We start from the raw sequence: 26,182 nt of genomic DNA on the forward strand, positions 1-26,182 counted from the left end.
ATCTCCACCTGTAGGAGCGATCAAGAAAGGTTCTTGATATCAGTTTTTGGAGAAAAACTGATTTGAAGTTGTGCTCACTCGCCCTCCACCAGATTCTTGGTGAAGAATCAGGTTCTTGCTGAAAGACCACCCTACTGATTCTACTCCACCCTACACTGTGTCATCTTCAGTGGGAGCAGTCTTTGGAGATCTCCTTGGGCGTGAGCACCTTCATTGGGAGTTACTACTACTCTGTATCAGATATATCCCTCTCCTACCTTTTTGGTTTCAGATCTAGTCTGGTTTAGGGTTCAAGATTAATCTTTGAAAATGCAGTTTTCTAAAACAGGGAATGTGATTCCCAGATGGGAGAGAGAAATTTTTGAAATTTCGCCCAACCTACCTGCAGGGTTCGGCTATCCATGTAATGGATCTCTCATCCCTTCACATCACACTTCCAATTCACATTTTGATAGTGATCCAGTTCTTTCCAAATCGATATCATATCTGAGTAGTACACTGAGAGACTCCTCTCCGCCTGCTTGCAAATAGAGGATTCAACTTGCAGTTGGTATATCTTGGCATAGTGCCTTTGCTTTGAATAAGTGGACTTTGTTTGTTCCCATATTTCATAAGTTGTTTCAGCCCACATGAATGTCTTTCTTACCTGTGGCAGCATGGAAACCAAGAGCCATGACATCACCATACTATTTTCTTAGTTCCACCTATCATATTCAGCACTTCCATTCTTCGATTCCTTCACTTTCTCATTAATATATCATATTTTCCCCCTGGCAGTGATGTAGAGTTTTATTCCCCTAGACCATTCAAGGTAGGTTGGTCCATCGAAGGGGATTACAGCCATGGGAAAACTCATATCCATTCCCCCACTCAGTCCATTATGACTTCCTGAAACCGCCGAAGTAGCAGAATTCTCAGAGGACATGGTCAAAACAGAATTTCAGTCTCAACACTCAACTTAGGATCCCTCCTTTCAACAAGAAAAAAAAAATATCCACACACGTACTCAGTCCACACACAAACTTCGGTTTGGACTCAATCTGAGTACAAAACAGCACCAACTTCCAGACAAAAGAGGCAAGATCAGACTGATTTCAGACTGTACGGGTTAACAATCTCAACCTACCAACCTTCCAGAATGTCTAAGAACATTAATCATCAGGAGAGATCCTTAACACTTACTGGAGCTAACAGGTCATTCGTGACCTACAGTCACCTTTTCGCAGGTACAGGATCACACGATCCAAAAAAAAGGAGGTATTAACCTCACAAAGGTCTGACAGCATTCAGCAGCTCAAATTCATTGGATTTTTTTCTTGGTACATGACCAAGGAAGGTAAAAAAAGAAAAAAGAGAGGACTGTTCCAGTCGTAGATCTGTTTTGTTCAGCCCAGATTCAGCAAGCCGAAAAAGAAAAGAAAGCTTGTTCGATCTGCTCTCAGTCAGTATTCCCGCTCTGATACCATCTTGACAGTGTGGCTGGCCTGAAATAAGAGAGAAAGGGAAGAGAAAAAGAAGAAAGAAGGGAGAAGAGCAGAGGAGAGATTGGCGACCAATGGAACAGTGCTGGCGGTGCCAGCTTCTATTAGTATTTATAGGGCATCTAAAATAAAAGGGAAAAAGGCCCTTGTGCCCCAGCTGTAAGTAAAGTACAATAACAGAAAATAAAAAAGGCTTTTAACCAACCAAACGGACCCTAACAAGACAAAATTAATAGACAAGAAATAAAAGTAAACTATTTCAACATTTCCTTAACAAGAAAGGATTGCCCAAGACTGTCAAAGGGTCGAGTTAAGGCTTTGAAAAACGAGGCACAAGTAAAACTACTAGAACAAGAAAGGGTCCAAATCCGGAAATCCGATTTTGATCAAGAAAACCTTTGTAAAAGTTGAAGCAGTGCCAAGGCATTGTCCATATCCGAGTCTATAATTCCCCTCCTAAAACCCAAGTCCCATTCAAGCCAAGAACCCACTACAAAGAAGACAAGAAGGTGCACAAACTCATTTTTATAGTTAAAGATGGAGAACAAAGAAGGGAATCGATCTTTTAGTGGCAAACCCACTCAAACATGTTCCCAAAACTTTACAAGATCCCCAGAGCACAGGTAATACCTGAAAACTTATAGGAAGGATGGTAGGATGGCATGTATAGATTTCCAAGGAAAAGCACTAGTAGCTCGAGCCATCACTCCTGCATTCCAGCCCTAACCCACCAGCCCATGAATGCTTAAAATCACATTACCCACAATTTATCACTATCCACCAGCAATCTCCATAACCACTTTCCTAAAAGTGCCATATTCCTCTTCTGAATGTTCCTAATTCCTAAACCACCAAAGCTCCTACTACATACAACTTCCAAGCTACCCTAGGCCATATCTTTGCTACTCCAGTTCCCGCAAAAAATCTCTCATTAGTTTCTTCAAGCCTCTTGCACATCCCCAATGGGATTTTGAACACTGATAACAAATAAACAGGAATGCTGGCCAAGGCTGATTTTATCAATGGAATTTTGCCACACAAAGATAGATAGTTCCTCTTCCAAGAAGCTAACCTCTTTGTAAATTTGTCAACCACAGGGTTCCAAAAACTTCCACTAGTCGGGTTATCTTCCAAAGGAAGGCCCAAATAATTCATTGGCCATTAGGAAACTTCACAACCCAAAATAGTAGCACAATCTAAAACCTCCCTCACATCCATATTGACCCCTACTACACCACTCTTATTAAAATTAAATTTTAAATGACATTTGCTCAAAGAGTTGAACTACCAATTTCAAATTTCTCACCAATCTGAGATCATCTCCCTCACAGAATAAAATCGTATCGTCAACAAATTATAAATGGGTAATAGCCAATCTATTCCCTCCCACTCTCCACCTTCACACCAACTCTCTCAAATCTGCTCTATGGATTAACTTCCCTAAGACATCAACAACTAAGGCAACAAAAAGGAGGAGAGAGGGTCTCCCTACCTAATTCCTCTAATAGCTGGAAAATGATCCACTACAATCCCATTCACCAAAATTGAACAGTGTCAAGTTCTAACACACCCTTGAATCCATTTACACCACTAATCTCCACACCCATAGTTTCTCATCAGTTCCATTAAAAAGGACCAACCCACTAGGTCATAGGCTTTCTCCAAATCAAGATTATTAAACCCTTTTTACCAGTTCTTTTCAACTCCAGACTCTATTAGCAATTAAGATCTCATCAATAATCTGCCTATTCTTTACAAACTCCTAGAAAGCACTAATGCTTAGAAAGTCCTTGTTCATAAATTTAATATCAAAACCAGTGTTTTGAAAGGCATGTGAGGCTCGAGCATTAAGGCTAAGGAAAAGGCCAATATAAGGCACAAACCCCATAACTTGAGACTCCTTATGCCAATAATATGTATTCTACATGTTAATTGAACCCTTGGCTGAGCACCTTGCCTAAATGCCTTGCTTATAGCAACAAGATGCTTACCTAGCTAACTAGGACACATACACTTTATTTTAAAGTCATACTACTGAAACTTAAAAGATACAAGGATTTTCAGAAGCAACAGCAAACTATCCCATCGACCTATTTGGGAGTTACCCAGTTTTTTCATTTTGGATCCTCCTATTGTCATCAATAGTTCCCTGCAACACCAGCATATTTTTTAAGGAAAAGCAGAAGATTTCTCAAGCTTTGCATGGACGCTAGCAGCCTGAACTTTGGACTAGGTTTTCTCAGGCTTTGCATTCAACTTGTTGGTATTTTGGGTGTAGAGGATGACAAATTATGAACCATTACAGCGAACTGTAAACTATCACTTTGATAAAAAGTTATTGTAAAACGTCTTTTTATACACCTTCAGGTTCATACATATTCATAAATTTTATGAGTACCTATTAAAAGAATGTTAATCAGGGACCACCAAGAACATTATTGATTGCAAACTTTAGGTACATCTCTCTTCTAACCCCCCCCCAATTAACAAGCGGTAAGACATGCAACACCCAGGGGTCTAAGAATTAAATCTAAGAGCATGAACTAGAGCACCTACACCAAAGCAAAAAAGAACAAAAAAATCAAAAACAAAAAGTGTATCAATATGGAGAACAAAAGTTTATTTATCAATAGGGAAAAACAGATAAAGGCTGTAGATTCCTCAATAAAAGACAAAGGGGAATAATGTTAATCTTCTCATTTGTGCAATAATAAGTGCATTTATTATACTAGCCAAAGAAATGTTCAGACAAGTTGAAATTTAAAAACTATTCGCATAATAAAATTGAGTAGAAAATATCAAAAACACCAACAGAAAATAAGGGGGAGGAAATGACCTACTATCAAGAGGAACAGCAAAATTGTTCAAAGCCAACACACAAGATACTGACTGCAAAATGACCAAACAAAAAAGAGATATAACGTCTGGGGCAATATCAAATATAAGATTAAATAACATGAAATAAAAGTTAACCAACAGATAATAATATTAAGCAACAATTAAAAGCATGCCAAATTTACTACAGAAATCAAAATGCAGAGATAAGGATAAAGGACCACCTGACTGTGATAATGGATGGTGTTTGAACCAATTACAAGCACTCCACCAATTGGAGAAGGAACAGCAAGAAGCTTGTAGGCATCATGTGGAAGATTCTGATGACAAAACAAAAAGAACAGGGATTATCTGTATATGAGATTTTTTTTTTTTTTTTGGGGGGGGGGGGGGGGGGGGAGGGGAGGAGATGAGAAAACTAAGAGGTCACACATTACTGCAGAACAGAAACCTTAGTTTGTTTTTGTGTTCATGATAGAATCAAATTGTTCCTGAAAGGCAGGATGCCTAGATCGCCATAATAATTTCTTTTATGGATTACCATAGTGATAATTTTTTTTTTTTGATAAATATTACCATAGTGATAAAATATATTACGAAGAGAAGAAATGGAAAAACAGGAGTAGCTATGCTAGACCATTTATTTCTGAAATTGTACAAGTAATTTAACTAGAATCTCAAATCTTAACACTCTTGTTTTCATCAATAACAAGGTTTAAAAAGGTAGAATATCATGAAATACTAAGGAAAACAGGAGTACTTGATTAGGGCCTCAAGGACTCAACTCAACTTGGAGTCCATTGAATTATTAGTTACATATCCTTTGAACGCCTTCAAAACTTTTTGATTTCATTTCTGAAGTACTAAGGAGTCCTTTCATCTTGTTTCAACCAACTTATAATTATTTTTGAATCTCCTCCAATTATCAGCTTCCCAACCCCTATTTCCACAGATTTTTGCAACCCAAGCATCATTGCATTCAACTCAGCTTTTGTGGAATCCCCTTCTCCAAGTGGTCCTGAAAACAAATCCACAATTACTCCACTTTCATTCCTTATCACCCCTCCAATTCCATATGGATCTGGATTACCAAAACTAATGCCATCAAAGTTTAATTTAAGGAAGCCATTCTCAGGTGGAACCCAAATCCTTAAAATATTCTTCTTAGAAGAGGATGAGGTTGCAACTGTTCCCCAATTTCTGATTACATCATCAAAAAAGCCTGAAAATAAATTCAAAGACTTTACCCAATATACCACCTTTACCAAAATGCCTTCTATCACAGCTTCTTTACTTCTTTTCTTTTCATTAAAAATTCTTATATTTCTTTCCTCCCAAATTGTCCAAATCACTGCTGCCCTCGTGCATCTCCATAGTACTCTCCCCCTTCTTTTTGGCCACCTGAAGGTAGCAGAATCAAATAACCTATCCAAACTATTTGGGGTAATCCACCTGCAACCAAAAAGAGAAAAAAAACAATCCCAAATACAGCAAGCAAAAGGGCAGTAATTAAAGAAGATGGTAAGCAGTTTCACCGCAAGATTCGCATATGATACACCAATTTGGGAAAAGGCACCAGCCAGGTCTTATCATAGACGCACTATTTGTGGGGTGGATCAATCAAGTCTGGTATCCCCATTAAATTTAGATGGTTCAGTTTCGGTTGATCCAAACCCATACCACACCCAATCCAAATCCAAAGATGTCCCTACTCACTAAAGTAATGGAATAAGAAATTTAGACAAAAGCTGTAGATTTTGGTCTCATTCAATTGCTGAAACGTTTGTTTTCCAGAAATTGGGGGTTGTTCAGTAGGACCTAAGGATGTCAATGGATCAGGTTCATCAATGGTTTTAGCTTAAACCGAAGTACTGAACCCAACCCAACCCAATCTGTCTAAAGAAAATAGAAATCCAAACATGATCCAACCTGCCCCACAAATGGTGCAACTGTACTCAACCCAGGCTATTTTTACAAATTTTTCAATGCTATATGTCAATGGATGGCTCTGCCGTGAGGCGGCCTTGACCCAAACCCAACCCTAACCTGATAGGATCAGCTCAATGCCTCTACAGTGCTATAAAAAGACATTTGAAATTTGCTTAAAATAATGAAAACTGTTAAAATTGAAAAAGTAATGTGTATCAAATAATTCAAAAATAGTAAACAAGGCAAAGGTGCCATTTTTGAAAAAGAAAACAAAAAAAAATTAATATATTATCCATCAAAAAAAGCTAAATATACAAGACTATGCAAATCTAGATTCTGAGAGAAACAAAATATTTCAAAATTACATGTTAGGTCAATTAATATGTTATTAACACAAAGGCTGTAGCCTTAAAACATTCAATTCCTATATAGTCCAATGAGTCATTTGATAATGGCTGGATTGGCTGAGTTAAATGATTTGTTTCTCTACCTTTTAATGAATAAGATAATTAAATAATAAAATAATCATGGGTATACTACTGACCAGCTGAACTACAGCTTCAGCCTTCAGACATTAAGGAGGTCATAACAATACATAATAACTTATTCACTAAAAGACAAAGCAATAAGTCATTCAGTTCACCCACTTCATCTGTCATCAAATGGCATATAATTGTTTAAACTCTAAGAGACTCATTGATAACGGCTAAAGTGGCTGGTCTAATGACTTATTACCTTGTCTTTTGATAAAGGGAGCCCTTCACGAGGCTCATACCAATGCAGGGTCTGGGGAGGGACAGATGTTGATGCATAAAATAATTAAATAATAAAATATTTGATGGTATAGTAATCGACCCAATTCCAGTTTCAGTCATTAAGAAGCTTGCAACCTCCTCAATAACTTCCGCTAAAATACAAATCAATAAATAATTCAGTTCAGCTACTTCAGCCATTTAGTGTAATTGAACAGTCTCTAAACATCATGCAACATCCCACAATATAGTAAATTACACATTTAACAACAAATCCAAACTATAGGTCATCAAAATACAGCAACAAGCCAGGAAAGGACATGTGTTCAGGCAGGCACAACCAACAAGATGATCCTCACCCATGAGCCAAGTGTCACAATGGTGCACCTTTTAAAACACTAGCCTCATCTCAACTGTATTTGCAGTCAGCAACACAAATATGGACTTATTACAGTATGATTATATGAACTGTATTTGATAATGGAGAAAGCATACTTACAACAGCAGACCATATGAGGGGATGTTGTTTCAAGGTGGTGCTAATACTAAGAGCAGAAACCATGCATGTGTGATGCTTCCATGAGACACGACCAGCCCAGGTAAGCTCTCGTTCATGAAGGATTACCATCACAGGCTCAATATACCCTTCATGGTAAGAAACATAAAATAAGACAAACAAGTATTAATGAATGACAAACTCATTCTTGTCAAGTCATAATTTAATGAATGACTTAATACAAATCTTAGTCTACAAGTTCAAGAAAAAATAAATAAAAAAAAGTTCTCCAAACAGGCAGTTAAGGATTCCAATATAGACAATCAACCTTGCCCAGACATATCAAGGAATAACAAGACAAATCGAAGCTGTCCCATTGGATATAGGTGATACAGGAGCATTCAGCCTATAATAAAACATTTTTTGTGCTGACAAAAAAGTCCAACTGACAGTGTTAGATCCATAAATTCGCAAAAGACTGATCAAACTAAAAATATGATTCTTATCTTTGGAAGCACCTAGGCACAAAAGAATGGAATTGCTGTTGTATAGACTAGGGCCACATTTCAAGGAATTGGTCCATGATAGTGGGATCATGTTCAAGAAAGAAGAGGGAGGCTTGTGCATGGATAAAAATGAGCAGGGAATTCTTAAATTGAATTTTGATGGCAACAGTGTTGGAAATCCGGGGTCTTCCGGTATAGGGGGCATGTTCAGAAATAAAGAGGGAAATTTGGTTGCAATATATTTGGGCCCAATTGGTAATGGGGACTCAACAAGGACTGAATTATAGACTGTGGAAATGGGTGTGTCCAACCTAATTACAGAAAAAAAAAAAAAAAAGTGCTAATAAGCTAGTTGAGGAATGAGGAAAAAGCTATTTGAGCATACAGAAATCCGATGAAATGAAGCTCTTGACTAGCAACATACAAACTAAGGTCCAATGAGTTAGTAGATAGCTGGTTCTATGCTCCATTGGGTTTTCTGGCCTGAATTGCAAAATGTGTATTGGAGGAGATAGCTGGCGCTATGCTCCATTGGGTTATCTCTTATGCTGGATTATCTTCAAAGTTGCATACTTTTTGTAAAATGTGTATTGGAAGAGATAGCTGGTGCTATGCTCCATTGGTTATCTCTTATGTTGGATTATCATCTTCAAAGTTGCATATTTTTTCTAATATGCTTCTATTAATCAAAAGGAAAAAGTATTGATCCAAAAAAAGTTATGACATAATAAACAATATATACCATGCACTAGAAACTTGTTTAAAGATATCATTCTTCCCATCTGTGTTTTAAAAGTGCAAAGGCCATTTTGTGTTCAAGGTGCAAGGCAAAGGCACGCACTTTTTGAAGCAAGGCACAAAGTTAAAAAAACCCAAAAAAAGGCAAAAAATGTAAATAAATCAAAATAAATTAAGAAAGTATTAAAAATAGTATTAATTAAAAAACCAAACATTAATTTGAAATAATACTTATTCATATTAAAATATATGTTTTAAAAAGCTTATTGATTTAAAAAAAATGTTTTAAAAAGCGTATTAACTCAAATTAAAAGTGAATTATGCAAAAACAAAATCAAAAATAGCATACAAAACAGCTCAGACTAAAAAGACAGGAGGCCAAGTTGAAGTTTGACAAATTGGCAGTGGTGGAAGAAATTAAATGGAGGCAAAGAGCCAAAGTAACTTGGCTGAAAGAGGGGGATAGGAATACACATTTTTTTCACAAAATGGCAAATGCTAGAGCTAGAGCCTCTGTAATTACTAGATTGGAGGGGGAGGGCAGGGTAGGTATCATGGAGACTGACATGAAGTTTGTGGCAACAGATTTTTACAAGAAGTTGTATAAGGAATCTTGGTCTTTCAGACCTTTTCCTATCCCTTCCCTTTAACAAGTTGAACGAGGAGCAATCTTCCCTTATTGAGGGTCCCTTCTCTAAGGAGGAAATTAAAGAAGCTATGAAGTCGTTGACTGATGAGAAGTCTCCTAGCCCCGATGGTCTTACAAATCTCTTTTATATTAAATGTGGGGATGTAGTGAGACAAGACATCACGAATGTTTTCCAAGATTTTTTTGAGAGGGATTCTTTGCAGAGAAGCCTGAAAGATTCATCACCCTTATTCCAAAGATTGAAGGTGCTGTGAAAATTAGGGATTTCAGGCCGATTAGCCTTCTACATAGTTTCTATAAAATCCTAGCTAAAGTGCTTGCTGAAAGATTAAAAGGAGTACTTGGTAGTGTCATCTCAAACAACCAAAGTGCTTTTATTCCGGGTAGGCAGATGCTAGATTCGGTTCTTATTGCCAATGAGCTCATTCATTCAAGGAAAAAAGAAGGTTTCCCTGGTTTGATCTAAAAACTTGACATTGAGAAGGCTTATGATCATGTTAACTGGAGATGAGTGGACCTTGTACTTCATCAGATGAATTTTGGGCAGAAATGGAGAAATTGGATTAAAGTCTGTATCACTTCTCCAAAGTTCTCAGTCCTGGTAAATGGGCAGGCTACAGGTTTCTTTGACAATTCCAAGGGCCTTAGGCAGGGAGACCCCTCATCTCCTCTTCTTTTTAAATGTGTAATGGAGATCCTTACTCTGTTCTATAAGAAGGCTGCAATCTTGGGAGAATGGGATGGATTTGCAATTGTTCCGAGGGGAGAGAAGGTGAATATTCTTCAATTTGCAAATGATACTCTATGTTTTGTGGATGCCTCCCCCTCTCAGGTGGAGCTAATCCTTGGGATTTTGTGTTGGTTTGAAGTGATTATAGGGCTAAAAGTAAATTGGGACAAGAGCCAAATTATCCCAGTTGGCCAAGTGTCTAATTTAGCGGAGTGTGCTGGTATTTTGGCTTGTCAAATTGAGTCCCTCCTAGTTAAATATTTGGGTCTCCCGTTAGGGGTGAGTGGTGGCTCCTTTGCAATTTGGGACCCAGTTATTGAGAGATTGGAAAGGAAGTTGGCTTCTTGGAAGGCAAAATATCTCTCTTTTGGGGGGAGGGTGACTCTGATTAAGAGTACTCTCTCCAATTTTCCTACCTACTTCTTGTCTCTTTTCTATATTCCTAAGAAGGTTGCAAATCAGATCGAAAAGATTCAAAGGAATTTTCTTTGGAGAGGCTGGGAGGAGGAGAAAAAAGTGCACTTGGTGAGTTGGGAGCAAGTGTGCCTCCCTAAATCTGAAGGGGGGTTAGGTATAGGGAAGCTGAAAATTTTTAACTCTTCTCTTCTTTGTAAATGGATCTGGAGATTTTCTGTAGAGCCTGATGCATGGTGATCTCTCGTTGACAGTAAATATGGTGAGTTGGGGAAATTGGAGAACTAGGGATCCTCCTCCTAACTGGGGTAACTCTCTGTGGAAAGGGATAATGAAGACCTACTCAGATTTGGCCAGGGCAGTCTCAATTAGGGTGGGTAATGGTAACAGGACCAAATTCTAGAAGGACCTTTGGTGCTCTGATGTTCCTCTTGCTGAGTCCTTCCCGCTCCTATTTCAGTGTGCTTCAAATCAAGAAGCCTCAGTTGCTGAGTGCTATAATATTTCGGGTGGTTCAGTTCTTTGGACTCCCTCTTTTCGAAGGAATCTTTTTGATTGGGAGGTGGAAGAGGCAGTGAATCTCTTGTCCTGTCTCCAAAATCAGTTTCTGGATTATAATTTGGAGGACAAGTGGCTTTGGTGGTAGAATTCTGATTGTCTGTTTTCTGTAAAATCCTTGGCTGCTTTGATAGGTAGAAGGGGTGGGCCTGATTTCCCAGCTCGGCAAGTATGGAATCCAACCAGCCCAACAAAAGCCCGATTCCTAGTTTGGACTATGGCTTTAAATAAATCACTAAGGAAAATCTAGTGAGAAGGGGCATCCAGGTTTCAGCCTTGTCTTGCAGTTTATGTGGTTGCAATGCTGAGTCCACTGATCATTTGTGCATCCACTGCCCATTTTATGTTCATTTGTGGAATCATCTCCTCAACATCGTGAAGGTTAGCTGGGTGATGCTGAGGTCGGTTAAAGAGTTGTTAAGTTGCTGGCAGATTAGGGGTTTGAGCAAGAAAAAGAAGACACTCTGGAAGCTGATTCCAATTGTGGTAATCTGGTGCACCTGGACCGAGAGGAATAGAAGGGTTTTTAATAATAAGTCTCTTAGTCCAGAGGACCTATCTCAGAAGTTAGTGGACAAGCTGATTTCTTGGCTGTCTGTGGCTGCAGAGTTTAGAAAATGTAATGTGTCAGATGTTTTATTTTCTGTTTCTTGATGGTTTATGTATTTGCTGTTTTAGATCAGTCAGCCTATTCTGGGACTGATCTCAGCCTCCTGTGTGTATCTCTTTCTCAATAAGTATTACTTTACCTTTTCCAAAAAAAAAAAGCATACAAAACAAGGTTTCTATTCGGGTAAATAGGTTGGGGTTCCACATTCTTCTGTCCTCAAGATCCAAGATGATAGTTATATTTTGAATTTTCACTAATAACTTCAATGTTTAAATTTAAAAAAAAAATAAGGTTTCATAGACTGTTTATATGACTAAAATATCCAAAATATATGAATAACTAGGAATCTTACTTTTTTTATCAGTAGAAAAGTGATTTTATAAATATTTGGAATGAAGAAATAGTAGGTATAACTTTTTAGCCCACTTTGCCATTTCAGATTACATGGATGCCCAAAACAGTTCTTGCCTCATAGCTAAACCATTTGCCAATCTATAATTGATTACTATTTAGGAAACTTACTATTTTTTACCAATCTAAAATTGACTACTCAATGAAAATACAATTAAAATTACATTCTCATATACAAAATTTATAAGATTAAATCTCTAATATGTCCTGTGCTTTAAAAGGACTTAAGAGTTATCCATTCTTACTTAGAAACCTAATAATATTAATCTCTTATATCTTTCCTGACATTAAAAGTCCTGATACTAATGTATAGAAACTATCTCCAATTTTAAGAGTTACCTATTCTTTCTTTTCCTTTTTTTCAAAAAGAGTATTGAAAATTTTATTAAAGCATAGACAACACAACAGAATAGACAAATCATAAACAACACGACACAGAAAAGCTCAGTGGAGTCAAGCCTTGCATCTCCATTCTTAAAATTTCCTCCAAAAGATTGAACATATGAGATAAAAATGTTATACAGTTTTGTATACCCCTACCTTCAATCAGAATGATGTACTTTATGAGTTTATTGTAAATGAATAAAAGTGCATATTTGATTCATATTCCCTTGGTATGTTTCTATGTAATCCCCTTAAATTGAACACTTAATGAGACTCGTGTTAGTTTAGAATGTTCACAGCCAGTGGGTCAGTCTGGGGAGACCTATCCTGACAAGGCTGACACTGTGGTGCCACCAAGTCGGTTGGGGTGGCCTATCTCAGCTGCCAGGATTAATTGAATCTATGAACTAGACCAGATTTTCAGTATTGCCCTGGACCTTGGAGATTGATGGGCAAAACTGGAAAGTTACACCCGACCCCTAGACTCGATTATGATACTGCACTAGGTGTCGGATTGGACTGTCTTTGATGTATCAATCAGTGAGATCCTTAGTGGGGGTCAAAACCTGGGTATGTTGGGACAGTCTAAGAATTCATCTGAGTGGGTGATCATAGTGACAGGATCAGTTCCTTGGTCGGACAAAGGTAATGATCGGGGATGCACTCTCACTGATGGAAGCCAAGACTGTCGAGATCCATACAAGTAGATATATAATGGTTTCTAAAAGGTTTGCAAAAGGGTTTTAATTCCCGGGATCCATACAAGTAGAGAGTGCAACACTGTTCCTCTCTTGTCGGGCAGTGTATAATCATTATGGGCTGAGAGGTTAAGTGTAAGACCATTGAGGATAATACCTGATGGGCTAATCTTGCATTTGCCCACAGTCCCTAGGTGTTACAAGGTGGCTTGGCCCAGGGACCACTTAGGGTAAGTGTTGGGCCCATAGAGCCCATTTGAAGGGTTTCAGGGGGTGCACTGTCCATAACAGTGTATTCGGCCAGGCCTTGTAACAAAGGCTGGGCCGAACCCATGTGGCTGATGTGTAGATCAATGCTTGGGTCCCACGCCATACAAGGAAGCCCAACTGGGCAGCAATTAGGAAGGTTAAGTGAGCACATAAGCTTAATGGGCCTAAAGCCCATTTCGAACTGGGCTATTTAATTAATTAATTATGGGGCGAATTCTGAGATAGATTAGCAGATAGGATAGGGTCTTGACCCTATCCACTCAAAGAGTTCAAATCTGAATGTGATTCAGATCTAGAAACTTCCTAATGAGATTAGAAGAAAGTTAATCTAATCTGCAGATAAGATAAGGGTTTATCCTTATCACCTGAAGAAAAGGTTGATCCAAATATGATTTGGATAAACAGCTCCTGATTGGATCAGGAACTGATCTTTTAGGTTAACAAAAGAAGGAAGGGAGCGGCATCCTTTAGAAGAATGAGACATTCACATCCTCTTGAGTGTTGAAATCACAGAAGGAAGAATTAAGCATCCCTGCAAAATTCTTTCTTGCCGCCCCTGTTTTCCAGTTCGATCTCCAGTTGTGGGAGAAGTCAAGATTCGATCTTAACATCAGTTCTTTGAGAAAGAATTGATAGGAAGCTGTGCTCACGTTCCATCCTACTGTTTCTTGCGAATAACAGTTCTTGGAGAAGAACATTGCTAAATCTGCTCCATTCTGCACTGCGCCATCTTCAGTGGGAGCAGTCTTTGGATCCTTCCTTGGGCGTGAACACCTTCGCTGGGGGATACTATTTCTCCGTATCAGGTATAATCCTCTCCTACTCCTTTTGGTTCAGATCTGATTCAGTTTATGGTTCAAGAATGATCCTTGAAAATATGATTTTCTAAATAGGGAATGCGATTCCCAATTGAAGGGAGAGAAAAATTTTTGAAATTCGCCCCCCTTATTCCGCAATCTTTGGGCGTCCATACGATGGATCTTTCATCCCTTCAAAAAATGTAATGAAAATAAAAGGAAAATTAAAGATAGAGAATAGATGTAATGGGATATCACCCTATGTACAAAAGTTTCAGCTGGACACAAGTACATGGGGCAGTTTTGTAACAGCTGAAGTGGTCGATGACTTGAATGTCTTTTAGTAGATATAATAGCCATATAACCATTACCCAACATCTCATTCATCCATTAGGGAGCTCAAATCTACTCAGTCACTTGAGCTCTTATCAAACAGTCCCTTGGCCTAAAATATCATCAACAAACTACAAGATAATTTGGCCTTTAAGCTTTGTTTTAGTATCAGAGCTTCAGATCCTAACTACAACAGCATATATACCATATCTGATCATAAAAATGATGTAAAAATATTATCTACAGCACATGATAATTTAGAAGTAATTACCCATATATTCTCACCATGTACAAAAATGAAATCTTTTACATGCTTCATGTCCAAATCACGTAAACTGATCACATATGATGATTCAACCCTAGCAGAGATGGTACTTCCAGAACCACTAGCCTCATCATCCCCAGCAAAACCATATCCAGCCTAATAAAGCAATGAAATTCATAAAATCCAATGATTATAAAGAATAAAGCATCATAGATAAATTAACTCATCAAATCACAGCCCTTATTTCTGTCAACCTTCAAAATCAGTGAACTACGCCCATGTCTTTTTTTAACAGGTCTAGAGAAAGATAAAGTAATGAATTTTATTAATAAACTACACCCATGTCTTCCTGAAAGACTCAATTTGATCAATTGTAAGTTTGTACCACAAACTGATCTCAAATGAAAATGTCCGTCAAAGATAATGGATTGCTCAGTTTGGTATTATCACCAAGAAGGCAAATATTAGACACATTCAAGGTTTGCAATTTCGATTTAAATGGAAACTTCCATACTTCAACATGCAAAATTTTCCACAATTATTCCAGAAATTTTGAAATTAAGTATGAGCTTCCTTTTTGGGGGCACGACCGGTGAAAATGTGTTGCAAGTGTTGACTGCTGAACTTGAGAAACGTAATCATTCACATGATTAATAATCAAAAAACAAAACACTACTGAGAAACTTTTCAAATACACACAATAATATGATTTAAGGAACAAAAATACTAAATAAACCAAGGTATATGCCCACTTTTTTATAATCAAATAAAAGATTTTATTAACAGTACACTGATTGTTCATTACAACTAGGGGTGCAACTTTAGTTGGATTGGACTGGGAATTTCTTAAGTTTTTAATGGGCCCAAGCCTGATGTAGTTGAAATTCTCCAGCTTGGGGCAACCCAACTTATGGCCCTAATTACAACAAAACAACATAGTCACTCAGGTGGATTTAATCATCGGATCATTCAAGAAATAAAAGATTTTGTCCTTTGGGCAACACTATGCACTACACCATTTAAGTTTCTATTTACATGAACAAAGTTGATCCTATCTTTTTTTGGATGAATAATAAAGCATTTCATTAAAAATTATTTAAGATAGGTTTACAACTGATACAGAATTTAGTTTTCCCAAGAACCGCGAGATGCAGCCTCAAAAACAATATAAATTACAATGTAGCCCAAAATAATTGACCACTATTCACCCCTTGTTTAGCTAGTAGGTCTGCAGCCCATTCGTCGCTCTTCTCTCCCACTGAACTATGACTGTTATATTAGAAGTTAGTCATTTGAATCTTCTCAATGCCCCCCTGAAAGACCAAGCTGCTGTCTCTGGTTCTTTCAGCCACCCTATTACCACTTTGGAGTCTCCTTCTATAACCAGATTTCTGAGGTTCATCTCTTTAGCGATTTGAGCCCCCTGTAAAACAGCTTGAACCTCTGCACTAACTGCATCTCCCACTCCAATTGAGCCAGAGAATAAAGCCACTATCTGGCCCTCTGCATTCCTGAATACTCCACAATCCCAGAGGGCCCAGGATTACCAAGGCTGCTTCCATCAAAGTTTATTTTTGTGAAGCTTTCTTCCGAAGGCTTCCAGGTTATAACAGGTTTGTCCTTGACAAAAAAAAAAGCTTTAACAGCAACTAATTCCCAATTTCTCCATATGTCATCAAAGGAGAAAAGTGAAAAAAGGTCCATAGCTTTAGCCCAGCTAATAGCCCTAAACAGCAGACATTCCCACACAGAATCCTCATCCCTATCTTTATCATTAAAAACTCTGTTATTCCTTTCCTCCCAAACTGTCCAAACAAAAGTAGCCCTAATACGCCTCCATAAGACCCTCCCTCTTTTCTTAGGCCACCTGAAAGTTGTGGGGTCAAAAAGCCCCCCAATTTGCAAACGCCTCCTCCACCTGCACCCAAAAAGCAGGTGCTAACAGCTCTCTCCATTTGCTTTGCAAAGGAAACACCAATTTGAGGAGATATAAAGGTAGGGTCTTTTCTTTTGTAGGTTATCCAAGGTGTTTAATTTCCCAAGGGAGACTTCCCAACAAAGGGCTCTAACCTTAGAGGGAATGGGTTTAGAACAGATTTCCTTACAAAAGAAAGGCTGAGGGTTAGGGACAGAACACAACTGAGAGAACAGATTTCCCACCAAGAGACTTCTGGTTTATGGCTTTCTCGCTCGCTCCACTTCTTCCATACACCCTCTTATATTTACTGCAAGGGCCAGCTCCGACCAGCCCTTCTTTCAAACAGGAGAAGACCTTAATTACATGATCCAGGTAAGATTTAAGAGAACCCCTACGTTTCTTCGCATCCTCCACTCCTTCATTAGGGTCAACAGAGACTGTTAAATCCTTACCCAAATCAACTCCAATCTTACCCATTATCCCTTCGTCAACCACTAAATTCTCCAAACTCCTCTGAGAAAATGCACACTTCTCCACACCATCATGGCCAAGCTTAAACGCATCATCCGAGACTTCCAAAACTTGCGACACCACACCATGAGAGGGAGAGGGGCGAGCAAGAATGTCATGAGAACGTGACAATCTTGCTTTAGGACAAAAGGTCACAAGAACCATAGAACTTACCTCTGGAACATTTGAACATAGTTCTCATAGTATCTCACAGTCATCACCTAGGCGACTAGGCGCCCATCTAGGTGATTGGCATCTGCCTAGGCAACAAAAAATGATAAGATAGGAGGCGCCCATCTAGGTGATAGGCGCCCATCTCTTACTAATATGCATTTTAAATTAATATTATCATATATTGTATGTATGATTTATACTTATTTTTAAAGTTTTATACTTGAAATTTAAAAGATAGGAGACGCAGCCGCGCAATGAGCACAAGTCGTTCTTTCACCATTTACTAAAGAATACCGTGTGCTCGTCACTTAATGCAGCATACGCCTATTTTTGGAGGGCTTTTCTCTTTTTTTGAGAAGGTCCAAACAAAGGCAAGGTGCCAACGAGCAGCTTGGTTAGGTCTGCTGCTGGTCGTAGCAGAGACATGGGATCGAATCCCGCCTGCACCTGGGTTGGGGGATGGGCTACCCCCCCCCCCCCCCGGTTGTGTAGCCCTTCAAAAGAAATTAAAAGATATGAGGCTTTTGAGAAGAGAAAAAGAAAGAAAGAAAGAATTGAAATTTGGAATACTAATGTCCTAAATATGATGTTCAACATGTTTTTAGAGGAAATGTAATGTTCATAATAAAGAGACGATATTTTTAAAATTAATATGCATGCCGAATGGTATTTACTTTACAAAATTCTTATCAGCACCTAGGCAACTAGGAACCCTCGTGTCCACAAGAATCTCCTAGACAACTTGACATCTATGAATTGTAGACAAAATTAAAACTCATTTTCAATTGTGCATTATATCTAAATTATACAGGTTGTCCTTTTACCATATTCCGTTTTGGCTTATTGGCTCAGCAACACTGATAGTATTTTTCATTCTTTTCTGTTTTTTTTTCTTTTTTCTTCTGAATAACTATCACTGGATTTCGTTTAGATCTTATTATCAAGAAAGCTCAGGAGAAAGGGTCCTATTCCATGTCAAAGTCAAATAACTGAACTAAGTTATTAAATTGCATCTCCTTTAGAGAACAGAATAAAATTAAGTCTGAAAGCTGATCAGAATAGAAAGATAGAATATATAGAGAAAAAGGCACCTGAGCAGACTTAAGTATTATCATTTGCAGATCATAAACAAGCACCCCACCACACCGGCCCTGAGGATCAACCTTTACAATTGGACCTCTAGCAAATGATTCCCGGCCTCTTTTCAAATAATGCCACTCTGGACCCTCAAAACAGTGCACAGAACTGCTCAAGGGATGATGTAACATATTTTTATTAAGTGAACAAGACAATTACTTTACAACAAGGTAAAAACAAACCAACAGGATAAAAATAATAAACAAAACATAAGTAAAGAACAAAACCAATATGATGAAATAACAACTAGTATTGCACCATAGCCATCCCTCAATAAGAGAATGCAATAACAAATCCAACAATTAATCGAAAACAGACAATTTATTAAAAGGAAATCGAGAAGCAGAAAACAATTGCAAGGCATCGTTATAATAACAGTTAGCAAGAAGACAAAAGTAAAATACATGCGCAATATTAAATATTAGAATTTTTGGGCTCATCGATTATGCCTATATTTCATAAGAATCTTGGTGAAGCTTTTTGCTCCTCATAATAATAAAGAATGACAATGGCTGGGATGTTGAAATAACTTCAGAAGCTACAGTCAAATCCCATGGAAAGCTATTTCAGCCCTTTCACCTAAGTTTTTAGCCCACACTAGATTTGATGCTTCCTCTAGAGACAAAACAAGATTCTAGGAAGACCTGTGGGGGGAAGGTTTGCCTTGTATACAGACAATACAACACAGATAGAGAGACAGCAAAGGGAAACCCAAAATGCTCTTAAAAGGATCAAACACCACTAACACCCAACATAAGGCAATACAAGGTTTAAGATGGGTTATGAAGCCGAAATGGCAAAAATAGATTGATGTAAGCAATCAGTCTAAAGCAGTAAAGAAGTTAAGGATGAAGTGACAAGGAATAATGGGTTAAGGAGGATTGGTATTAAACTGGAAAAAAACCACAAAGCCTTCAGCTTGCATGTTTTGAGCAATGTTTTGAAAATTATAATCGTATTGTAAATCGTAGAGAAAGCTGAATCAAATCAAATCGTCAACCGTATCGTAAATCGTAAGATTATTTCTATTTTTTACAAACTTGTCAAAAATTAAATATAGATAATGTTAATAGGCTAAATATATATAGGAAAAGTGACTTTACTCTATTTTTTATCTATATCTACTATATATGTACTTAAAACAATACAATTCAGAATTTATACAATAGAAGCCTAAAATGATATAATCAAGTTGGACTTGAAAATCAAACAAATCTACATACAATGGCTCTTTAACCTACATATGATGGAAAATAAACTCAATTTCTTGTCTTAAATAGTGTAAATAAATAGTTTTCTAGTAAGAACTTCAAAAAAAGTCTCCCTTTGGCAAAACTAAATATAAACAAAAAAAAAAAACTAAGTAGAGAACTAATACTTAATTGAGTTTATTTGAATCGTAGTTAATTGTAGAAAATCGTATAAATTGTAAGATTTATGAAATAAGTCGTAGGACTCGAACAAAAATTGTCAGTTTTTGCAGAAAAGGATTTAAACATAAGATTTGAATCAAAACCCTTGGGGTTCATGGTTTGAATTGTGAATCGTATCGTAAATCGTAAGATTTTGACAAGATTGGTTTTGAGACTTACCTTAAGTGTACCTAGCAAAAGTGATTGGGTAGGACTACAAAGTATGTGAAGAATCAAGAAAAGAAAAGAAAACAAATAAATTATGTTGTATAAGGACCACGGAAACTTATCAATAGAAACAATTAGTTAAGAACAATTTTGGGTCCTTGATCCATGATAGAAAATTTTCAAACTTTAGAATTCTCGATGAAATTTTTCATTAAATGTTAATCATTTTATTAATTTTTCATTACCCAATGTTAAGTCCCAACCATTCAGGTTCTCAGGAAGGGTGGATTAGATACAGCCCTAATCATTGACATCCTTTGAATAAACAGTAGTTCTCAGATCAGATGCATGTCCCCAAGCTTGTCAGACTGAGATTTTACCATTGCACCAAGCAATGCCCCCGTATTAAATGTAACTATTTTATTAGTATTTAATAATTGATAGCATTCTTACATTTATATTAATGATTTTATTTGATAAGTTATATTTATATTATTGATCTCATCTAGAAATAAATAATATTTTCAAATTTTGGGTAAAATACATAGCTAAAACCCAAATTTATAGCCAAATGTCCAAGTTTTCAACCAATCTGCCTGATATATTTTATAAATTAATTCAGTAATGTTGTCCAATGAAGAATAACAATCAATAAGAAAACAAATATGAAAATAATAACACATTAGTTTAGTAAACTACGATAAAACAAATAAATACATGCTCTAAACTAAATATAGGCCCTAATGGATTTAGCACTACTAGGTCTCTTGAAGAATCAGCAGCAATATATGGATTCAACACCTTCATAACTTTGGAATCAGCACCAAACACATCAACAGAGAACACATTTCATTTTCTTTCTTTTTTTATGAGTCAGGAAAAACTCTTCATTCATTCATTCAATCAATAGTTCATATGAGCTAAAGGAGTATTTATGGGAAAACACAATGGATCTTCCAAGATATAAAAACTTTTTATTTTTCTAAAATTAGAACTAAAAACACTTACAACAAAATATATATATATATATATATATATATTCAAAATATCCTGAAGATCCACCTTTAGGCAGCATATATTGAAAATGTAATCAAAGATTTGAATAAGAAAATTAAATCCAAATCATGTGGGTTCCACTTGACTTGACAACTAACTTATTGGACATTCTAGAAAAGGCTGAACTTTGTTCACTTTAGAGTTTAAACTCAATCCAATGACATATTAGGTTTAGGCCTACTATTGCAACTTATTAGGCCCATGAAATAGGATTGGGTTTACGTGAATTTGTGGAAACCCAATTGTTGGCTGATCATGATTCATGATAGGCTGATAGCGAAATGAAGGCCTATAAAGACTAATAGGAAAGTATAGATTTGGCTTCCCTTTTCTTAGACTTTTTTCCCACATTATAGGTCTATCCCGAATGGAGATATACGATGACTCGAAATGATCAAATGGATGAAGAAAGCCGAGGAAGGCCTATGGCTACATCGAAGAGGCTACATCTCTGAATCCTAACATGAAAACCTTGTTCAGAAGGATCCAAAGATCAAAAAATTCATTGATTGACCATTTGTCAAGAATATGCATTAATGGGGAACAAAGAGAAGGGCATTTGAACTTCATGCTTATTTTTGTAGTTTTACAAGCTTCACTGGGTTGTAACCATACTGTAATGAGGCCAATAGGGTTTTGTCCTTTATTTACATGATCTTGCTATGTCTACCCTTTTATTCCTCAGCATTTTTTATGAATTTTATTCCTAAACATTTTCTTCTTTTTTTACTTTTGCTCTTCAAAAAAAAAATATTCATGCAAGCTTTTTCTTTGTGCAGAGCTCAAAATCAGTTTAAATGCACATCTAACAATAACATTCACACATAAAGGAAAAACCCTCTGTTAACTTACTCCAATACTTTCATCTCACCATGCAAGCTCTTTCTTTGTGCAGAGCTCAAAATCAGTATAAATGCACATCTAACAACAACATTCACACATAAAGGAAAAAACCTCCGTTAACTTACTTCAATACTTTCATCTCACCTTATACGAAGTCCATGTATTGAATCATCAAATTCAAGCACTGAAATTTTTGCATCTTGAAATGCTAAGATTATTGAGTCCCTCTTTCTACTACCATCACCACCACCCATGGACAACACTGCCATTGTTTCAACATTACCATGCAACCTAAAAAAAGCATTAAGAAGTTGGATGAATAGAACAAATAAACGATATTTCCAAAAATCAAATATAAAGATGAATTTATCTATCCGAGCAGAAGCAGAGTGGAGGTTCCTGTTGCAGCCTTGGCAACCCTGGAGCCTCTGGCATTGGAGTGTCACTAGAGATGGTAATGACAACATCATTCTTAGCTTCTCAAGGCTAGTGGGTGTTGGTAATTTGGTATGAACGGAAACTACAGCTCTGACTAAAGGCTTACAGCTGTTATCATCTCTTTGATGGAGATAATAAGTTGTGCAAGGGACTGTTAAGTGTTAATTAACTGGTTACAGTCTGGTAAGGAGATAATACCCTTGCAAACCAAGTACCAGAAAAAGAAGTTAATAGGGACAACTGTGACTGAGGAAGGTGAGGCTTGGCTAACTGGCTTTAACTTATAATTCTGCTTTTATCAAACTAGTAAGCAGACTCAGCACAATACCATTCTCTCCCTCCCTCCTTCCTGAGCTGCTTTTATCGTCCAGTATATGCATTCGTATACTTGTTTATTTATTATGAGGAAAAATTTAAAACGAAGGCAATCATAGTCTTCATCCGGGTAGCAGATGCACTAAAGAGAATGACAACGAAAGCAGCTCAGGAAGGTCTAATTGAAGGTCTTCGGGTAGGAGGAAAGTCGCATAAATACTTTGCTCTTAGCAATTTTCGAGTAAAATAAGACTAAGGAAAATGTTCTTTCTACACCGAAATATCCCAACAAGATTCGTGAAATATGAAACCATCATAGTCATGTTTTATCTGAATAAAGCATCAAACCCAATTGCGCTAAAATGTGGGTAAAGTAGTAACTGAAATTACGGTAAAACTAACTAAATAAACACGAGCTTACTTGTAACTGCAAACAAGCTCGAGCGAAGCACCCGATAACCCAGCCATGACACCACCACGTTTGGCTTCTGTGGATGAACGAGAAGATCGGTTGTCCTCCTCCTGTACTCTAACGACATAAACCTCGAGAATGTTACCAGCAGTTACAACGAGATTCGGAATTGGTCCGATTTCTTTCCTTGCGGTCCACTCAGACTCGAATTCGTCTGTTTGGAGAGGAGGAAGTTTGGGGGCAGCATCAGCACTCGAGTGGGTGATGAATCCGGCCACGCAGTTCTCGATTCCGGTCGCCCAGTGCATCATTTTAAACGCAGCGTAACTCATCTTTTCTTGTCAAGCGATTTCGAAGAGCTTGACAATATGAGAACCAGAGAGAGAGAGAGAGAGAGAGAGAGACGCTTTGGGAGTAGTTGAGTAAAATCAATCGAGCGGGGGATTGGCGGGAGTAGACAATTGGAACCTGCGGTTTAGGGCAGAAGCTCAATTACGAAAACGGGCATAGACGCATAGCTGGTCCCGTCTTATATCTACCTAGATTTGGAACAATGGGACATAGGGTTCAATCCGAACCGAGGGGTGGCTCGGATCCGGGTGGGGCGACATCGGGAAACATATACAAATATACATACCTTCATAGTTTCATATCCTAACCTTTTACAAATATAATACTTAAATCAAATTCTACTAAACACAACACTAGAATAGAATTATAAAAATGCCCATATTTAGATTCTCTTATTTCATTGTTTTTAGCCGTTCAATTCAAATGCTTTTTCTTCTTCCTTTTAAGATAATAAGTATAAATATCAAAGATGAGTTTCGGACCAAAAAAGAGTAAAATAAAAATACGAGAAGATTGGTAAAAAACTTTAAACTTGATTTCCTCAGATATTTGCTTAAGAGGAAAAAAAAAAAGGATAAAGAATATTAGTTGCAGAAAGGGTTAACGTGCATTCTCAGATGGAGCCATTAAAGAAAAAAAAAATAAAAAAAAATTAAAAGTGAATTAGGGACAGGATCACAAAGGAGCAAGATTGCCTTGGAGAGATCAGAAACAAAGGATTCATGATTGTGATACTTAATGGATTTTTGGGTGAAAATTATAGAATTGGAAATATCATCCGGAGCACGATAGGCCAATCTCATTGGTTTAAGCTCTTGAAACCCTATCCCATCATTCTCATTTACTTGTAATTTTATTACTAGTTAGGACCGTGCGATGCATGGCTTTATTTTCATAACTTAAAATTGATGATAGAGTTTTACGACATTTCCAATAAAGTGGTTCCCATATAAGTCAAAATCACAGATTAAGCTCTTGAAACTCTATCCCAACATTCTCATTTACTTGTAATTTTATTACTAGTTAGGACCGTGCGATGCATGGGCTTTATTTTCATAACTTAAAATTGATGATAGAGTTTTACGACATTTCCAATAAAGTGGTTCCCATATAAGTCAAAATCACAGATTAAGCTCTTGAAACTCTATCCCAACATTCTCATTTACTTGTAATTTTATTACTAGTTAGGACCGTGCGATGCATGGGCTTTATTTTCATAACTTAAAATTGATGATAGAGTTTTACGACATTTCCAATAAAGTGGTTCCCATATAAGTCAAAATCACAGATTAAGCTCTTGAAACTCTATCCCAACATTCTCATTTACTTGTAATTTTATTACTAGTTAGGACCGTGCGATGCATGGGCTTTGTTTTCATAACTTAAAATTGATGATAGAGTTTTACGACATTTCCAATAAAGTGGTTCACATATAAGTCAAAATCACAGATTTTTTTTTGGGTTATTTATAGTATATTCGGTCATAATTTAAGTTGCACTTTACTAAGAGTGGCTAATTTCCTATGCTCTAGATAAATTTGTATTGTTTTTTGTCTCTTAATAATAGTTTTGTATTAGTTTTTATTGGATTGTTATTATTTTTGTATTGTTTTTAGGTAACCAACAGGTTGGTTAGGTTTCCTTTCTCTTGGCTTTTCGGTAACAAAAGCAATGAATTTTCCAAATACTCATATAATCATTAAGCTATTTTCATACACAAATTTAAAGTTTTAACTTTACCTCCACTATTTTATTTTGTTTGACAACTTTCAAAGAGTAATTCTCCAATAGTCTTCTTTGACAAAGTAAGGTAAAAAGGCTAAAGTGACGTAAAAGAAAGCAAATCATTTTTTCAAGGTATTTTACTAAATTTATATGTAAACGAAATTGGTTAAAGGTAAATTTTGCATTTAAAAAAATCAATACATTTCATCACCATTCTTTTGTTTGGAATCCTATTGAAAGGATGGTATTTGCACATTTTTCAAACACAATAGTGGAGGTTTTTGTTAAAGTCAAAACATGGGAGAGTTTTATACGACTATTATAAAACCCAATGATGTTTTTATAATTTTCCGCTACAAGAAAAATGACTTTTAGCGGCAATTAAAAGTCCCTAAAACTGTCGCTAGAGACTTTACCGGCAGACGGCATATAAATTTTAAACTACCGCTAATACTGAATTGGCTACCACTATAAGTTTGGCACAACAGTCATGGACTTCTTTAGCGGGGGTCATGACTTAAATGTAAAGCATATAACAAATGATGCTTCTTGAAAACATGGATAACTTCAATTTCAAAGAACATCTTTAAAATCCTCACTTGCGACCCATTTGAAGCTCAAACTTTGGAGGTCCAGTCTTAGATAAGGAAAGGGAAGTGGTACGTGTCTCTTTTTGCGATTCTTTGTCTTCATATCATCCATTACCTTTCTCAAACCTATGAAACAAGATTCAAATGAAATCATAAAATAATCCATCCAAAGCAGTGCTTATTTCATCAAGTAATGATTATATTGCTTCATTTACCAGCAATTACAGGCTTCCCCGAATAATTGATTTCTCGAAAGACAGTTGACATCCCTTCCTTT

At 36.9% G+C, this 26,182-nt stretch overlaps 1 protein-coding gene and 1 non-coding gene across 2 annotated transcripts in view; one reads left to right on the plus strand and one right to left on the minus strand.

Annotated features, from left to right (window-relative positions):
- The window catches only part of CPSF160 (cleavage and polyadenylation specificity factor 160), a 112,932-nt gene extending 89,187 nt beyond the window's left edge, over positions 1-23,745 (minus strand). The window contains exons 1-7 of the mRNA XM_088962056.1: positions 23,249-23,745; positions 22,219-22,365; positions 18,550-18,703; positions 14,877-15,012; positions 7,497-7,642; positions 4,541-4,636; positions 4,318-4,370 (exon numbers count right to left, since the gene is read on the minus strand). Coding sequence (XP_088818182.1) covers positions 4,318-4,370; positions 4,541-4,636; positions 7,497-7,642; positions 14,877-15,012; positions 18,550-18,703; positions 22,219-22,365; positions 23,249-23,571 — 1,055 coding nt within the window. The 5' untranslated portion in view covers positions 23,572-23,745. The remainder of the gene's footprint in view (positions 1-4,317; positions 4,371-4,540; positions 4,637-7,496; positions 7,643-14,876; positions 15,013-18,549; positions 18,704-22,218; positions 22,366-23,248) is intronic.
- LOC148880210 (U5 spliceosomal RNA) lies at positions 17,704-17,818 on the plus strand. The gene has a single exon (XR_016106015.1). It is a non-coding gene; the product is annotated as a U5 spliceosomal RNA (small nuclear RNA).
- Positions 23,746-26,182: the final 2,437 nt, after the last annotated feature.

Source organism: Nelumbo lutea, chromosome 1 (assembly GCF_056320005.1).
Source record: "Nelumbo lutea isolate HS-2025 chromosome 1, American lotus-T2T, whole genome shotgun sequence".
NCBI lineage: Eukaryota > Viridiplantae > Streptophyta > Magnoliopsida > Proteales > Nelumbonaceae > Nelumbo > Nelumbo lutea.